Genomic DNA, 18,481 nt, shown 5'->3' on the forward strand with positions numbered 1-18,481 from the left:
TTGATCTGACAGCAACAGCACCGGAAAGCTGGTAGTGTTCACTTCGTCAGATGACCTGGAGGCTCAAAGGAAGCTATGGAGGAACTGCTTTACTATACAAGTGAGTTGAGGTGTGATGGTAAGAAGTCGGTCCAGAACGGCTTCATCTTGACTCAATCCACCCATCCCGCCATGACGCTTCAACAACTTGATTTCTTGCTCCAGAGTTTGGTCAGTAAAAAGGTGAGTGAAGGGAACCTCTGATTTTGCCACAACGAAGTCACCTGACTTCAGTGCTTCCCATGTAGCAGGGTCATCCTGTTCCAGAGCGTTAATTTGAGCAAGATGGACAGGCATGAGGCACGCACAATTCAGGTGATCGTGTGCGAAGAAATACTTGATGACGTTCTCTAGTGCATCCAAATAACCTTCCCAGTCACCCGAGCGACATGCACCGATAAGATGCAGAAGGCTCTCAACCTGCTCGAGGTACTGCATGAGAAACTGTGTGAGCTCTCCTATGTCTTTTTCGTCTTCAAGCGGCTTGACATTCTCTGAGTATGAGGACTGGAGATTGTTGTAGATCTCAACCATATCTGGACTGCGCTCGTGGAGAGCCTTCTTGAGAGCGCTGCATTGGACACGGAGAGGTCCAGGTGGAAGAGCGGCAGAAATGGCATCAAACTTCATCATCATGATCGCCAGGCTGGTTGTGATGTGATACTCAACGCCTCGCTTGTATGCCTTGCCGCCATAGATTCCACGAAGAACTGCAGAAGTGCATGTGCCACTTTCAATGGCACACTTATCTATTCCACTTCCGTCAATCGTTTTGCCAAGAGTATGCAGGCAAGTAAATCCAATATGCAGAACACCTGGTAGGAGGAGCCAGTGTTTGTTACCAACTGACTGCTGAATCTTGAGGGCACGGCTGTAAAGATCCAGAACGAGCGTCATGAAGACTCTTCTCTCAGGACCGACCACAAAAGCAGATATGCCCTGAGTCAATATCAGAACAGTATACAGGGTTCCATAGTCCGTGGGTGAAGTCCTGAACAGTGGAGCAATTAACCTCTGTGTTAGTCAGTCCATGATTCTGCGAGGAGCGTGATAATAGCAGAAACTTAGTAGCAGCCCAAGTTGGCATCACTCTGTCCTTTTCCAACCTCTCACTCTTTGGTATATGTTCTTTCTGCGAAATAATAGAATCAGCAGTATTTCGGACATTTTGAGTCTCGGCTTGATTTTGCTGTTGATCCGTTTCCTGTTGGTTTTCAGGCTCTACTTGTTGGTCATTTGTGTTGTCATCTGTACCGAAGTAATTAGCAAGGGCCCAGGTGAGAGTGAATTCTGTTGAAATGAGAGACTTTCGTTTCCCTAGTTGGTTGACCCCAAAACATATTGGCTTGGTTTTGATGATTGGCTCTTGCAGGTATTTGACTTTAAAGGCTCGTGGTGCAGGAGAAACAAGCTTCTCTTGGAGCACAAGTGGTTGGTTGATGGGTTCTCCATCTTCTGCTCGCTGGTTGATCATGACCCCTGTACCATGGAATGTGTTCTGTCCAGTTGGTGTGTCTTCCAAGAGATCAATGTTATCCACAGCAAATCAGATGTTCACTCCTTTCTTCACAGAATCTGGGAGACAAAATCCACAATTCTCGTTCATCCGCTGAACACCTTGTTGCATGCGCTTTTCAAAGTCAAGTATCCTCCGGTCGTCACTCCCAATGTTCACTTCTGTGAGGTTATTGACGAGGCTCTTGTCACGTACTCTGGAATGAATGGTGAGAGGTAGGCCGATTGAGAGGGGCGTCTGGACAGTCTGCTGAAACCCATCATTCTTCTTCGATTTATGCTTCACCTGTCGATCGCTTCGAGTATTTTGGATTAGAACCTGGCAAGCAATATCAACAGATTTGTCCACTTCATCATTGCGCATTCCAGAAACTTTGAGAGCATGAGGACCAAAGAGGAGATGTGTTAAGAAGAACTGAAGTTGTGGAGGATTTTCAAAGTTGTCAAAGCTGCCATTGAACGACCGTTTTCGGTGCTGCATCATTTCTTCTCGTAACATATTAGCCATTTTCCTCAAGTAGCCAATTGCTTCACCATCATCGAGCAGTGCAGACCGAAGGTCCATCGCCTTGCTAACTGCTGTTGGGAAGACGAGGTTGTCAGGCTCATTTTTCTGCAAAGACTTAAAGAACTGAACATTTGGAAGGCGTTCAGAAATAAGCTTTTTCAGGTGCTTGCGGTCGTTTCCCGTCTCAATTACTTCCACCTGATATCTTTTCAAAATTGACAAGTATGCATCGTTCACCTCAGCCATAATGAGGGTAACCTCATCATCAGTAAGTGTGTTTTGAACGGAGAGGAGCAACTGTTCATCACATGCAGAGTGGATGAGCTCAACATTACTATGCTCTACAGGAGTAAAGGTGCGCTGAGCAGACCGCAAGCATTGTCTATGATAGTACTTTTCAAGAGCAGAAGCATCCCCAGCGTCCTCGAGCTCTGACGCGCAAGTTCGGACATGGTCATCCTGAGTCTTGAGCTTTATCTCGAGGAAATTGTCACCCATCCAGTCGGAAAAAACACAGTGGAGAGGTACTGTCGTGTCATTAGGACAGAAGCTGCAAGTTGAGAACAAACACACCTCTGCTTTTGGGATGGTTTTTGTCCTTTTAGGCCGGGCAGAGTCAATGGCAGTGGAAGGGCGACCAGGCCCTCGCACAGGGCATGCAGGGGAATCTGACCATTCGCGCTTACCCTGGAGTCATTCGATCATGCTCTTGTTAACAATCGGTTTCCGACATTCACTATGGTAATACACCAATTTACATTCAGATTCACTCAGACCAGCTAAGTGATCAGTAAGTTGTTTGATGCCAGTTTCACCTAAAGACAAGCACACTTTACAACAGGAAACAAGTTCATCAACCATATCAGGATTGTTTATCAGTCTCTTGCTTGAGGTTGCGCCCTCATTGCAGATGACGCGCGCACACACACACACACGCACGCACGCACGCACGCACGCACGCACGCACGCACGCACGCACACACAGTTCTTTTCAGACATGACTGCTAGATGGTCCTAATCGTGGTCGAAGCAGCTCAACTTCCCACCTGAAAGCACACACAGCAGAAACACATGAACATTGTAACAATATTGCTCAAAGTGATCTTATCTAGTAACAGGAAGTTAGATGATCTTGATTGTCCTCATTCTGGGTCAGCGTCTCACCTAAAAGAACACAAAATCATGAACATCAATATTCCTTATTGAACGTAAAGTGACGTTATCTCATCACAGGTCAGTCTGATCACAAAATTAACTTCACCATTCGTTTTCTCGTGCCCTGAAACACCTAGAAAGAGGTACTACATGATTATGTTTCTGGCTAGCATGAAAAGGACCCTGAGTATGACGCCGATTGTCACCGGAAATCTGTAGAAGCCACCGGAAGTCACTAATAACCACTTCCGGTCGCTTCGAGAGCGTCATAAATGGAGTCAGTATGATCTAAAACCGCTAAAATGACCCAAAGATCGTGGAAATTGAATCGTTATTAGCGAAGATAGGCGAGGGGTCAGTCCGGGGGGGGGGTCCCGGGACGAAAAAGGGCCCCCACAGAGGGGTCGAGGGGTCGGAACATTTGAACCCCATCATTTTCCAGTAGCAGGACTTCAAATCAACCCAATACAGCAAAAAAATCGATTTTAGCACAAAAATCCTACGGAAGCTGTTTCAGTGACACTTCAGACCACACTAAAACTGACAGTAATGAATGAGCCCTATTCTAGTTCGTACTTTAAATCATTTGGGGCGAAGAGCCATCACTTTCCTCAGTGAAGTGGAAGAGCCACATATACACCGACAAGCTTTTATTAAAGCAAATAACGTCTCAAATGAGTTGCTCCCCCTGCTGATGCTTGGGCTTTCTAAAGCAGACATTCTCAAAAGAATTGGTGCAGAATTTCCCTCACTCGAATCAACACAGTGAGTGGTGGCTTCCTTTATCAGTCTTGAACAGGGTACCAAATAACCAACCCCTTCTGGCTTCGTAATTACAGCCTGTGCCATGAGGGGTTTGAATGCACCTTTAGTGCCCAAGGTAGCGTTCTTTAAATGGCAGAAACCTCGTGATCTTGGAGAATAAAATAATGGGATAAATTTTCTTTTCTACAAGAGCAAGGTTAAGTTGACTGTGGGTGCAGCAGGGAAACAATTTTGTGCAAGGGGATAAATGAAAGGGAAATAGAGGGAGGGAGGGAGGGCGAGGTGGAGAAGGAGAGAGAACGAACACTGAAATCAGCAAGTAAAGAGGGTTGGGTAAGGAGGGGTTAATGGGAATAATAAAGATCGTGGGTCAGGATGGGATCATCTTGCCAAAGGCAAGAGGTGGTATGGTTCTATTTAAAATTTTGGGGGAAAGGTGCTTTTGAATTTTATTTTCTTTCCTCTTGATTTGTGAACATCATATGGATATGTTTAATGTTTCTATTTATTTACTAGTGAATCAGAGTAAACTGACTGCATTAAAATTATATCTGATCTAGCCCATCCTTCACTTCAGCTGTATTCACTACCCCCACCTCTGCCAACTTCTTCCTCTACTTCCCGACATGCATAGATTTTGTAGTTGGTATACAGGTACTCATCGAACACTTTTGGCCAAGCATGTTCTAATTGCGTCATTGAATTGTGAAGTCATTGTCAACACAAACGACTCGTATTTTAGTTGGCTGTTTTTCCACCCATACCACTCCATTTCACGAACACATAGGATCCTTTTGTATGTGGATCAAAATAACTAGTTGCTTTTCGTCTGTCACAGGGTGCTTGCCATGGAGCCACGTTGCTCTCCCGGCTTGCTGTGGTACTTTTGGGGTTAACTGGTTGGAATTCTGGCTATGTTCCTTTCTTTGTCATCGCCCTGCTGACATTCTACACTTATTTGAATGTTTGGCTGCCGGCACATCGTGGATGGTGCAGCATTCGGCGCAGGCAACATGCAGAAAAACTTATCCGGTCGATGGAGACATTGCAAGGACAGCAGTCGCAAGAAATCTGTCCCATCTGCTATCAGGTGATGCAAATATAACCCCCACAAGATATTTTAATGATGTCATCATCGTTTTATTTAATAAAAACAATTTTTTTTTTGGATTGTAGGGTGTGTGGAATGTTTTTATTCCTCATTAGATTTGAAGGTCCCTTTTTCATTATTCAGTTGGGGGAAGAATTTTAGTGCCCATCTTATTTTGCCTTCAGGCATTTAAAAGTTATCAACTCATTCTCCCTCCCAATACCACCCAAAGTACCTGTTGTGTGGTTTGTTTCTGCAATTGTTGCCCCCAATTTTAATGGTACCACAGAGTTTTAGACTCTGAGGAAACTCAATCACCATTTATATTTGCAAAAAAGTATTTTTTGTGTATATATATATATATATATATACATATACATACATATACATATACATATACATACGAGAAGTACCCGCTCCCGACGGGAGCCGCCAATGGGGTCATGTTATTATATTTATGCCTATTTTACTCCAAGGGTTCCCAGGATTACACACCCAAAAAATGGTTGCGATCGGTTCAGCCGTTTTTGTGGTACCTGGGAACAGACAGACAGACAGACGGACAGACGTTGAATTATAGCAAGATATTTTTTCTTCCTGCACTCCCATCACTCCAAATTTCCGAGAAATAGCTCGGAACCGGTTGGGAGTTTCGGAATTAAATTTCGCATCACTAATGTGAATAAAGAAGTATGCGGGTTGACTTTTTGACCTTGACCTAATTAGACATTTTAACATTGTTCACCATAACTCGACTGGTTTGTCCGATCGGAACATCGCCCTCTATAGATAGCCTTGAACAAGGTGAATTCACACTTTTTTTTACATCATACCCCTCTGGGTTAAAGATTAAGGTCTTAAACCACCATTTAGATTTTTCTCCCTTTTTCTGCCAATGTCAATGACTTTTAGAATGAAATTCCAAGGTCTGAAAAGTTTTTTTTTTTTTTTTTTTTTTTTTTTTTTGGTCATCACTCAATTTTACCAATGCGGAATGTCAAAGACTGCTTGGCCTGCCAAGATGTTCTTGCATCAGAGTTGTGCACCTGACATTTAATTAGTGTCCTTGACCTACTTTTTTTTGGATGACCTCATTAACAAAAAACACCTTTTTGATCATAACTTGAATAACTTTCCTCTGATTTTCATGATGTTGAGTTTTATGGATAGGTTGTGGATGGGGATACATTGTCATTTTACACTTTATCCCTAAATGTTGAAGGTCATTTGGTGGTCCGAAAAAAATATGGCCATCATTGAATCACCGGCTAAGGATAAGTCGCGAGCGGTCGCTTTTTGATTGCAGATATCTAGTTTTATTTATGTTTTAATTGGTTAAAATGTGGCCCTAATGGAAGGGCAATGCAATGTAAAGAAGAAAAGTAATCAAATGAATACAAAACATGATAACGGTTGTTGAATTGGCATGCACAGCAATGCTTCCATACATCACTGCAATCATCAACAGAAAGCAAAATCCAACATCCAAGTCGATTGAATAATCATTTTTCCAAATATCAAGAAAGTCAAGAGAAGGAGAGTGAGAGAATGAATGAATGAGAATGAGAATTCAGGAACGGAATATCAAAGAAATATGGTAAGTGTGAAAAGCCCGCTTCTCCATACTCGGAAGTTGTTCAGATCTTTCCCTTTACTTCCAAACATCAGAACAAGGAGGATATCCACGACCCTTCCATACATCCATACATCCAGACGAGAGCGCCAACCACAAAGTACAGACTGGCACCATCTGAAAATGAGACCAGGTTGGGTTAGCAGGCTCAACACTGACCTCGAGTGATGAGGCAAATTATCCCCTACCCTGAACGTCATTGGTAAACCAGCTAAGTTTTTATTGGCCAAACTTGATATCAGGTTCTACTACTTTCTATCCTGGAGTCTGATTGTTATGTGGGCTGCAGCCCTTGTACTATTAACATATTGACACCCAGGTGTTCACATTTTGCATGTGAACGGTCATTTTCAGCAACGAAGGGCAACCATTATTTTCTGTATCATAATATGCTTGCCAGTCAGTCAGTCACCAAGTCTGTCTGTCCCTCTATAGCACATCATGAGATGACGAAATATCATGAGATTGGGAATTAAATGTCGTTTCATCGTTATCTTATTTTAAAGTTGTGTGCCTTGAGAAAGTCAACACCCCCTTTCAAAGTTTTCGTCTTTTGTTGTCTGAAAAGCCTGGAATGAAATTGCATTGAATCAGACTTTTTCCAACTTTATTTACACGTCATAACTCACAACTTCCAGGTGAAAAACAAATTATACAAATTTTGCTGCCCTCAGAAACCTTTGTTTCTTGGCCAGCTCAACTGTTGTAGTTTATCTTTCACTTGTGCAATTGAAGAACTTGACAAGCACATTAATGATGTCAATATCTAAGCGATTTGTATTCAAGAACAGAATCGTTCACCAACTATTGGACTCGGATATTCAAAACACCAGAATTGTCAGATCCACCTTGTTTCCGGCTTCTGCCGGCATGCATTCGAATAGGAGCAGCAATTGGTGGAGTTGGAACAATTGTCTAATCTTCCTCCTCAACAACCTTATCGAGAATCCTGGAAAAATCTCATCATATCTACCCCCATTAATCCACCCCAAACCCAATACAACTCCTTCAAATTCCCTGCTTTGCTTCCTGAAAGTCCCTGTAGTGGCCATCTTGTTTACGCCATGTCCGCGCCCCCATCCCACGATGAAGCCGAGTCTTTAGGTCTCTCACCGCAGGCAGGTCAGTCGTCTTTGTCTTCTACCATCCCCTCTCCGGCCTCATCCCCCCCCCCCGCCTGCTCTGTCTGATCTGTCCCCACCCCGCCCCCCATATTTCCACAGGGCACTCTGTCTGCCAGCAACCCCCTTCTGGTGAAACTTCAAAAATCACTGCTCACCTTCACGGTTTCATTCTTTAAACACCTGCCTCTACAACAAACTCCCACTCTCCAATCCCACTCTTCCCTCCAGGTCTTTGAAATAGCTGTTCACCACCATTTCATCTTCCCCCATCCAAAACCTCGATCTTTTCTACCCCCATTAATCACCCCAAACCCACCTCCTTCAAAATTCCCTGCTTTTCTTCCTGAAAGTCCCTGTCGTTTCCATCTTGTATTCCCCATGTTCTCCACCCCATCCCTCTCCCTTCCACAGATCTCCTAATGTCTCTGTTCCCCACTGTTTTGTCCTTCCCTCTCCCACCCGTGTCATGCCCCCCTCTCCCCCCACTTGCTGCGTGTTGTGTGTTAGCTCTCATACGAGCCTCGACATTGTGCACACAAAAGAAAAAAAAAGTTCTGAACGTTTCTTTGTAAGCCATATTTCTTACGGGGATCTATGGTTCTTTGCACTGCATCTCTGCTATCGTGGGGGAACGCTGCCTTCGTCTTGCTGGTCATGTGATGTGACATGACATGAAGAACTTGCAAAGAAAGTTCTACTCTGGAAGCCTGAAGAACCCCAGAGAAGCGCTCTACCCTCACAACCATTCGAGACATCATCGAGAAGGACACCAGCTTGAGTGGCATTGATTTCGTCAATGTTATGGCTCATTGAGAATCTTGGAAAAATCTCATCATGTCACGATAAGTGAATGCCAAAAATAAATAAAAATAAATCTCCTTCATGTAGCACCGCAGTAGGTTGGTGCATGTGGAGAGATCTGGACTTATTGGAGGCTTTTGCATTGGTGCCTGTATTATATCTAAGATCTTCAGCCAAGATAAGCTTTTGACACAGTTCGATATATTTCTTGCCCACTTTTGAATCCGTTGGCTATCTGCTCAAACTCAATTGGTGCATAACATGTAGTGAACTGATTGTTGTCCTGAAATGTAAGCTTTGCCATTTTTTGTTTCCTCTTCACAGGAGATTAAATCGGGCGTGAAGACTCAATGTGGTCATTTCTACCACATTGGCTGCCTTCAGAAGTGGCTTGGCCTGCAGGTTGTTTGTCCAATGTGCCATCAAAATTTGGAGCAAGAAGCATGTGACCGGTGATGGCAAAATATTTTTTTGAAGTCAAACTTCTCGGTTGTTTGTCCGATACAGAAACAAAAAGGCATTTTTTGTATGCACCAGATGTCTCCAATGTTCCTGTATGGCATGATTTGTATACAAATGTCAAGTAAAAGCTGGACAGAATTTTCAAAACGAGGTGTTTTATTATTAAGGCTTCCAAAAACGTGTTTTTAAAAACGGAGTTAAAGACCTGTGATGCTGAGACTTTGCATACCTATCAGATATGTTTAGAAGGTGTGCATTGATATTTGAGATTTTTAATTGGTTGACCATTTTGGTGGCCATCTTGGATTTTCCAAAAAACTTCAACAATCTTCTTCTCCAATACAGCTGAATGGAACGATGTGAAATTTTACACACGATTGATGACTCACGAGGATACAAGCTTGAAAATAATAATAATAATATAAAAGGCTATCGGTCAAGTGGCTTGGTGGCCATATTGGATTAAAAAAAAATTCAAAAATCTTTTAAAATCTGCAAACTGTGACATCATCAGTCATGTGGTTCGGCTTCCATCTTGAATTTAAGAAAAACATTAAATAAACTTTTCTGGAGAACCGCTTAAAGAGCAGGTTTTGGGTTACTGATGACCGCATGATTTGAAGGTTGTAATCACATTAATAATCGTTGGGCAATTATTTTCTTACATTTAAAACTCAAAATATGCTAAAATTAACTTTTAAGTCAAAACTTTTGTCAGTGATCGAAAAACAGTCCGGAAGTTACCGAAGATGCTATGACGTCACGTTCTCCGAAAACTTCGTCAACATTCGGAAACAGCGTGTGAACAATTGCGAGATGTGAATCGGAGAGTGATTTCAGCGGCGATGAAATTGAGCGTTTTCATTCCGTATTGCCGAGGATGATGGGAATTTATACTCTGGAGTTTCTGGCCCTAAGGCCAAAAAAAAAAAAAGTTGCATTGGCGTAACCCGCCCGACCCTAAAAATTCCGCCGACCCTACGTTTTTTTTTTGTTTTTTTGCTATCGAAAAATTTTGCCGAAAAAAATTTGAAAAAAAAAAGAAAAAAAATTATTGCTATTTTTGTTGTTTTGCTATCGTTTTCAAGTATCTTGTTGATCGCGATCGCAAAAACCCGGAAGTGTTTCGGACAGAACCCGCCGACAAAAAGGGTGGTACTCGAGCCGGGGGAGATTTTGGGAGGGATTTATTAGGAAAAAAAAAAAAAAAAAAGATCCCGACCGACCTACCCTATTTTTCAGTGACCCGTTACGCCAATGCAACATTTTTTTTTTTTTTGGCCTAAGCCATATAAATTTGAGCCACTTGCAAGTGCAAGAAAACGGCCTATTTCATGTACAAGTGGCAGGACTGACAGGTCAACATTGATCTCTCACCAACTGCTCAAGAAACATGTGCAAACTATTACACATCAAATATCAGTGCCATCGGAATTGAATTGAAATATAATTTGCAACATATCACTGTCCATTTGTCAGTACTCACCCTGGCACATGTGAGCTTATCCATAGCACGTCGTTGCTTCTTCCCAGCCACCTTGTCAGTATGCTGAGGAGAGTTTCCTCGCTTGAGAGGTGACAGTGTGAGAAGATGAAGCTGGAGCCAGCTGAGGATGAGAAGGATGAATGGTGGGCACAGCGTCATGCTTCAGTCTCACTTGAGCAGTTATTTTGAAACCGAGCTCACTCATTGCATTGCCTTCGTAATCCTCGGCTGTGAAATTGTCACCACAAATGACAAGTCTATCCAAAGGGTCCTCTTTACCCGTTTTCTTTGGGGGGAAATTCGCCCGTTTTGTTTGTACAAATCTTATCCACTACCGGCGAATGTTTGATTCCTTCAGGAATCGGTGGGATCGATTACCCGTTTTCCAGCCATTTTCGCAAAACATGACGACACGCGTACGAGGCATGATGTACAAATATCCAAATAACTTTGTTCTACAATAATTAAAAATAAAAAAGGATAATATGGACAGTTGCAAGCTCAAAAAAAGCGAAAGAACGGCCCGCTGAACTGGACACTTCTTCAATGAGCGAGTGAGCTTCCGCTTTGTTTTGGAGAATGTGACGTCACCATCCATATATGGCACACGGCTGTTTTTTTCAACAGCCTCGAGAAATAACTTCGGAGTTAAATTTCATTAATTTTCCAAATAGTTAGGCAACCACAATAGTTTGCATCAAACTATTTAATGCACATATAATCATATTGATAAATTTTCAGAACATGTTTGGTGGCCCGCAACCTGCTCTTTCATGGAACAATGCAAAAAAAAAAAAAAATATCAAAAAAATCATATCTCAAACACAGATGAGACAAAAAAAAAAGAAAGTAAACTGATGTTATCAGTCATGTGATTTGGTGGCCATCTTGAATTTAAGGAAAAAAATCTCTAAACATCTTTTGCTGTAACTACTGGAAGAATCAATGCGAAATTTCATATACACTAGTACGTGCCCGTAAAAAAAAAATAAAAAAAAACCCGCGAGCAACAAACAACAACCACACAGACCGTTTCTTCGCTCTTGCGTGCCCGTACGTGCATGGCCCGGAAATTTGCATATTATTCGCAGTTACGATTATTCGCAATTTAGTTTTAATACCCAATTTTTCAATTAGCACCAACGTATTTTACCTTTTCGCAATGTCGTGGCAAGGAAAAACAAAAAGAGAAGAGAAGAGAGAAAAAATAATTTACTTCCTGGTTCGGAGCATACCAGCTCACTCTGATGTTACCGAAATTTATGCACCGTCTAATATGAAAACGATTATAACTTGGGTCATTGTGTTTATCTATAAATGCGCATAAGAAATCGAGAAATAATTATAATACACGAAGTCATCATTATCCGGAAGCCCGTACGTTGTAACCTGTAATGGGGAACGCGGCTGAGGTTCCCTTCCCCATTGGCCACGCCCACGCAACAACGTGTCTTGTCATTGGTTTGGTAAATAAAGGGGCATAACTTGGGAAGCACTTGTCCGATTAATATCAAACCTTGAAAAGTCACATCCTCAGGTCCCCAGCAATATACCTGGCAAGTTTCAATTAGATCGGACCAGCGGTTGTCGAGAAACAGCGGTCTCTCTCACACACACACACACACACACACACACACACACACACACACACACACACACACACACACACACACACACACACACACACACACACACACACACACACACACACACACACACACACACACACGCACACACACACACAGCTGGAATTATAGATAGATGATCAACTTATCATGAGGAATTGTTTCTGAACTACGTCATCAATCATGCAGTATGGTGGCTATCTTGGATTTAAGAAAAAAAATATTTGAAAATCCATCTCCAGAACCGCTCAAAGGATCAATCTGAATCCTCATGTCTATGACGAACTACCAATGGGGGAACAAATATTTGCAAGCTATGACATCAGTAACGTTGTTTGGCCACCATCTTGAATTTGGCCGCAAAAAAAAAATTTTTTTTTTTCAGAACCGCTCAACGGAGCAATCTGAAACTTTGCATGTATGATCGAGTACCCATGGGGAAAACATTTTGTGAATTATAATGTTATCAGTCACGTGGTATAACGAACATCTTGGATAGAAAAAAAAAACATTAAAAATCACTTCTCTGAAACCACGATGTTTCTTGGAATCTGTACATACTTATCAAACGATCGAGTTATTTATTTCAGACAGAATGCAGACATAAATTGTGATATGCTGACAATGTCAGACCTGGAAGCCATTATCACTGCTCGCAGTTCTAATTTTTATTATTTTGAAAGTCTGATGCCAAAAATCTGGTGACTTCAATTATTTATTTTGTAAGTCATTCAAATCCTCGATCTTTTCTACCCCCGATAATCCACCCAAGCCCACCTCCTTCAAATTCCCTGCTTTCCTTCCTGAAAGTCCCTGTAATGTCCATCTTGTATTCCCCATGTTCACCACCCCATCCCTCTCCCTTCCACAGATCTCCTAATGTCTCTGTTCCCACTGTTTTGTCCTTCCCACTCCTCTTGTCTCATGCCCCCCCCCCCTTGCTGTGCGTTAACTCTCATACGAGCCTCGACAAGGTATACAAAAAAAGTCTAATGTTGAATGATTGAGATGTGTTGGTGAACCATTGCAACACCACTTGTTAAAAAAGAAAAAAAAAAAGAAGAGTTCGTTTGCTTTAACTTCAAAAAGTTACCTGATTAATATTTTCAATGCAAGTTTTGCATAAAGGGGATTTCAATTCGTGAACTATTTGTGACTAAATCTCGTGAAATTGTACAAAGTAGGAGTTGAAGTGGACAACAAGGCAACAAATGCTTTTACTTTTTGATTATAAATGCTGCCTTTGGAGAGGATTGAAGAAATCTTCACTCTCTGTGCACCTCTTGAAAAAGTATTGCTGTCTGTTTATCCAACACCAATGATGACATCATTGTTCATCAAGTTAAACATTTGGTAGCCTACCATGTAAAAAGCAGACACAAGCCGAGTGAATTTAATTGCTTTTGTGTGACTGACGTGTTCTTTCTGTTTAATCATTTACATTTACGAAGATAAATAAATCTGTTTTTAGATTTTTGCTTCCATGCTTTACTAAAACCTTGGCTTCATAATGCAGTCTACACACTAGTCAAAGCTGAAGAGATGGTTGAGAAATAGGGACAATGATGCTGAACCATTCATGATCAACTAGCATGTGACCCCTTCACTGTTGTGTGACCAGGACCATGTGCCACATCATATATCGTTGCATGGATGTTTGCTACATACCATCTTGTTTGTGGTCCATACTAACAGATCTGGAGAGGTAGCCAGTTGCACAGAATAAAGCACAATCTATTTTGGCTTTGTGTAGGCTGACAAAGCAGATCCTGCTCCTCACAGGGGTTTCTCATATGAGCAGGAACTGCTTTGTCAGCTTGCACAAAGCGAGATTATCAGCTTTTTGGTATACTTGCTCAGAAGCTATGTGGCTTTATCGTTAGGAAATGAGCTCTTCTGTCTCCAAGCCTTTGCTGTGGGACTGAGTCCAAGATTTGTTTGACTATGGAGATGAAAACTTAATTTATTATGTTGCAAATTGTGACTTTTGATCAAGTCCGTTGTCGTAGAAATGAGTACATTCGGATTCTAATTCAAAACCTTGGGACACTGCTATGAATCACCATTAAATGCAAATGACCGCTGCCTTTGCATCTGCCAAATAGAAGGATGGGGTGGTCCGAGATGCAGGCTGTAGATTCCTTAAAAAAACCCAATGATTGCAGACGTTGTTAAAATGTGTGACATTTAATTTGACATGCCATTGTACACTTTGTATTGTACATAATTTGATATCTGCTGGGGCAATTAGACAGAGTTTTTGGGACATGGGATTCGGTTAATTAAAACCAAACATCTCAAGATCTACTCCTACTATTACCACGACTCCTGACACTACTTTTTGGCCCCAGTTATTCCATTCTTCTTGTGGGGTTAGCAGCGAAATGTTTTCAGTCTTTTACTCACGAATCTTTTACGAAGCGGCAGACCAGGCCTGACGTTCGACTGAAGGTGATTTTGAAAGGAATTTGGCCAAGGTGGCAGTGAATACTCACCGATCTTCATCATTCAACAACCGGTCCTCGAAGACCAGTCCTCCAGTTTAACGTCCTTCTTATGGATGACACACACAATGATGCATTGCCTAGCATATGAAACACTAGCAAAAGTACCTGTCCCCATTTATGGGAAAAGTTTAAGTAAACCTATAAATTTAAATTATTTCATGGACTTCATGAATTATTATTTCATGAAAAATTATTTCATTTCATGAAAAGGTTAATTGTGTTGCACTCTTGGTTTCATTCAGAGCCAAAGATCTGAGCTACTTATACCACCGAACGTGAAATGGTGGTGCAACATCGGATGGCGGAGGTTCAATTTGTCTCATAAGAGGACAATATAGTTGTTACCTCCACCACCGAAAGTGAAGAAGGTTATGTTTTCACCCCTGTCTGTTTGTGTACAGGATATCTCAAAAATTTGTGGACGGATTCGGATGAAACTTGGATGTGTTGGGTGTTTGGCAAGGAAGAAATGATTCAATTTTGATGAAGATCCGAATCTGGATCTGATCATTTTTTAAAGTGATTCTTTAGCATTGAGAGATCGGGCTAAACTAATATATAGCACGGAATCAGATGAAACTTGATGGACAGGTTGGGTGTGCGACCACGACGAATCGATTTGATTTTGGTGAAGATCCAGATCCGCCAACTAGAATTTTAAAAGTGATTCTTCACCATTGAGAGATTGGGCTGAAAAACGATATATAGCATGATATTTCAAAAATGTATTGGGCCAGATATGTTCTCGTGGGTCAGGCATTACAGGGTGGAGGTATGCCTCCCAAGTGTGCCCTTCCAGTTTTAAATTGTGTTACTCCATGAAAATTTGTATTAAATCCACTAAAATCCAGATGTTCATGTTTATGTTTATTTTAAACACTAGCAAATACAACCTGTCGCTTTGCTGATGGGGACAATATGGGGGGGGGGGGAGAAAGGAGGTAGGTGTAGGTTAAGAGGAGGGAAGGGGAGGTGGAGAGGATGAAGAAGAGGGAGCGGGGAAGGGGGAGGGGAGAGCGAGAAAGGGGGGGAGGTGGGGAGAGTGGAACCTCACCAAACGTTGCTATTCGCTGTGGGTTGGAGGGGTGCATGACACACACACACACACACACACACACACACACACACACACACACACACACACACACACACACACACACACACACACACACACACACACACGTGGGAGGAGAGTGCCACATTTTATTAGGAGGCGGGAGCGAGGAGGGGACAGAGTGAGAAAGGGTGGGGTGGAGGGAAGGGAGGAGGAAAAAAAAAAAGACAGGTGAGGGGTGGAGGTGGGATTAGCTAAGAGTATGATATGTGATGCTTCATGACCGAACATGGGGGGGGGGGATAATAATAATAAAAAATAGAAAAACTCATCAGAACAGCTGTACACACGACACAACAGAGTTTGTAAAGTAATCCGCTGGCACATCTGCAAAAACTTTGATATTCCAGTTCCAGAACATTTGTGGGAAAATTAACCCAAAGTAATCACTGAAAACATTGAAGTACCACTCACGTACGGCCCAATGATCCCACCGAGCGTGAACATTGAAAACAAAGTGTTGCAACCAGATATACTTTGGTACAAAAAAAGAAAAAGAAGAAAGCATTGCTAATGGAGGTGTTAATACCAGTGATGTTGGATCAATGATGCAAAAATCAAGAAAACAACCAAATACCAAGACCTCAAGAATGAAATGAAAAGATCCTGGAAGCTGAAGAATACCAAAGTTGAACCAGTAATGTTGAAGAACCTCACAGATATATTAAAAACCTTCCCTGGGAATATTACGACAAACGAATGACAGTTGGAAACTGTCCTGGACTCGGTAACGATCCTGATGACAGACAGACAGACAGACAGACACTTCCACTTTCTGGAACATGCATATGGAGATAAGAACCAACAACCAACACACACCAAGTTCCGTTATAGCAATACAGTTTATGTACACGCATAAAATACATAAAAATGACAAACGCAAAGATTTACCTTAAAACAGAGTTCTTTGAAAGAAGAATTCAAGTGGGAAATTCGAAAAATTCAATTGAAAATATCAAGGCAAAGAACACAAAATGTCGATATCTGCTTTCTGCCTTCCCAGCAACATCATGCCAAACACCAGGTCAGATGGACCTTATTGTTTTTATATATGCATTGATGTCGAAGTGAGGGGTGGATTATATTGAAAGGAGATCGCACAAAAAGGTAAAACAAAACGATGTCCTGTAAAAATAAATTTGCACATTTTCAGTGGATGAGACACCTCCCGAGGCACCAACCGCACGGCACCGCTGGGCCCAACACAGACGGAAACATAGTCTGTCTAATCGATGTTCCATTGAGAGCACGGGTACTTTTACTGAAACGAACAACCAAGCAGCTTGGAGTGCGCTCGCCAAGTGGCTTAAGCACTCCAACAAAATGGTTAAGAAATGGCTCGTTTGGCACGCGATTAGCAACATTAAACATACACCTCCTGGAGACGCCCAAAATGTCAAATATGCTCAAATTGGATAAATGAACACGTTTATAGGAGTTGGAAGTGCTTGCAAGTTTGATTCTTGAGCTTAAATTTTGTAACTCTCCTTAGTTTTGCAGATACTCGTGGTGATCGCATGTACAGAAATGAAATAAAGCAACGAATGGTGACGTCTCCCCATGTTTATAAGCATTGCAATGTACCCAGCGATTTGTAGCTTTGATGAACAGGCCTTCGATAATATGAGTGAGAAAAAAGAAAACCTTATCGTTAAGGCATGGTTGAGCAGGCCAAAAAAACATGGTGGCTTGAGACCCAGAACCCAGCGAGGTTACCCAAGAAACGCCTGAAGATCCAGAGAGCGAGGTGGCCGAGGATCGCTTGATGAAGGATATAATTAAATAAGGCTGTTAATTATTTTCCAAAGGGGTGTTTTAATTAACCAAAATATCCAATTTTCACTCTTGCACTTCTTTGGAGTTTTCTTTGTGCATGCAAAGTTTTAGCCTGCTAGGTTTTTATAGTTTTGGAGTTATGGAGGAAACACACACACACACACACACACACACACACACACACACACACACACACACACACACACACACACACACACACACACACACACACACACACACACACACACACACACACACACACACACACACACAGGAAGGGACATTAAAGTGACTGACTAAATTGCAGCAAGAAAAGTGAAATGAAAATGCAGAACAACCAATCAGCATCTTTTCAAATGTAGCATGGGAAGTGGCTGCTGTTATCAGGAGACAGACACCACGGTTCAGTGTATGTATATATATATATATATATATATATATATATATATATATATATATATATATATATATATATATATCATCAGGGTGACAGTTAATAGCTGAATCGAGATTCATACCCAGGCTGGACAACTTAAAGCCAAATGTGTATTCCTCTAGGGCCTCGGCTATCCTGCCAGCTGACCATGTGAAGTTTTATTACAGCATGTAAAAATGCCTAACTCTAAACGATCCATCTGTAAGTTCGATGCTGTTTTGATTGTGAACAAATCAGACCTCACGAGCCCCAAAAAAAAGTTCTCGATTATCAGCTGCTTCCAGAAGTCCCCTCAGTGCTTCACCATTTTCTCATGCCTCCCTAACTCAACAATCATAATGAAGAAGTAAATGATGAAACACTTGATAAATACCTCGATCTGACACGGCATCTGAGGCCTGACTGACCGACTAATTGCAAATTTAACCATTTTGAGCAAAGATGA

General features: G+C 41.8%; 2 protein-coding genes across 5 annotated transcripts in view; one reads left to right on the forward strand and one right to left on the reverse strand.

Moving 5' to 3' along the window:
- LOC147034471 (RING finger protein 145-like) overlaps positions 1 to 9,239 on the forward strand; it is a 56,123-nt gene extending 46,884 nt beyond the window's left edge. For all 4 annotated transcript variants that reach the window (XM_085883800.1, XM_085883790.1, XM_085883815.1 and 1 more), the window contains 2 exons: positions 4,821 to 5,072; positions 8,955 to 9,239. In XM_085883800.1, coding sequence (XP_085739926.1) covers positions 4,821 to 5,072; positions 8,955 to 9,086 — 384 coding nt within the window. In that variant the 3' untranslated portion in view covers positions 9,087 to 9,239. The remainder of the gene's footprint in view (positions 1 to 4,820; positions 5,073 to 8,954) is intronic.
- LOC147034472 (uncharacterized) overlaps positions 6,686 to 18,481 on the reverse strand; it is a 28,938-nt gene continuing 17,142 nt past the window's right edge. Inside the window, exons 2-3 of the mRNA XM_085883829.1 lie at positions 10,579 to 10,699; positions 6,686 to 6,822 (exon numbers count right to left, since the gene is read on the reverse strand). Of these exons, the coding sequence (XP_085739955.1) occupies positions 6,724 to 6,822; positions 10,579 to 10,699 (220 nt within the window). The 3' untranslated portion in view covers positions 6,686 to 6,723. The remainder of the gene's footprint in view (positions 6,823 to 10,578; positions 10,700 to 18,481) is intronic.

This window comes from Eptatretus burgeri, chromosome 1, assembly GCF_056783735.1.
Source record: "Eptatretus burgeri isolate ZD-2024b chromosome 1, Ebu_testis_v1, whole genome shotgun sequence".
Lineage (NCBI taxonomy): Eukaryota > Metazoa > Chordata > Myxini > Myxiniformes > Myxinidae > Eptatretus > Eptatretus burgeri.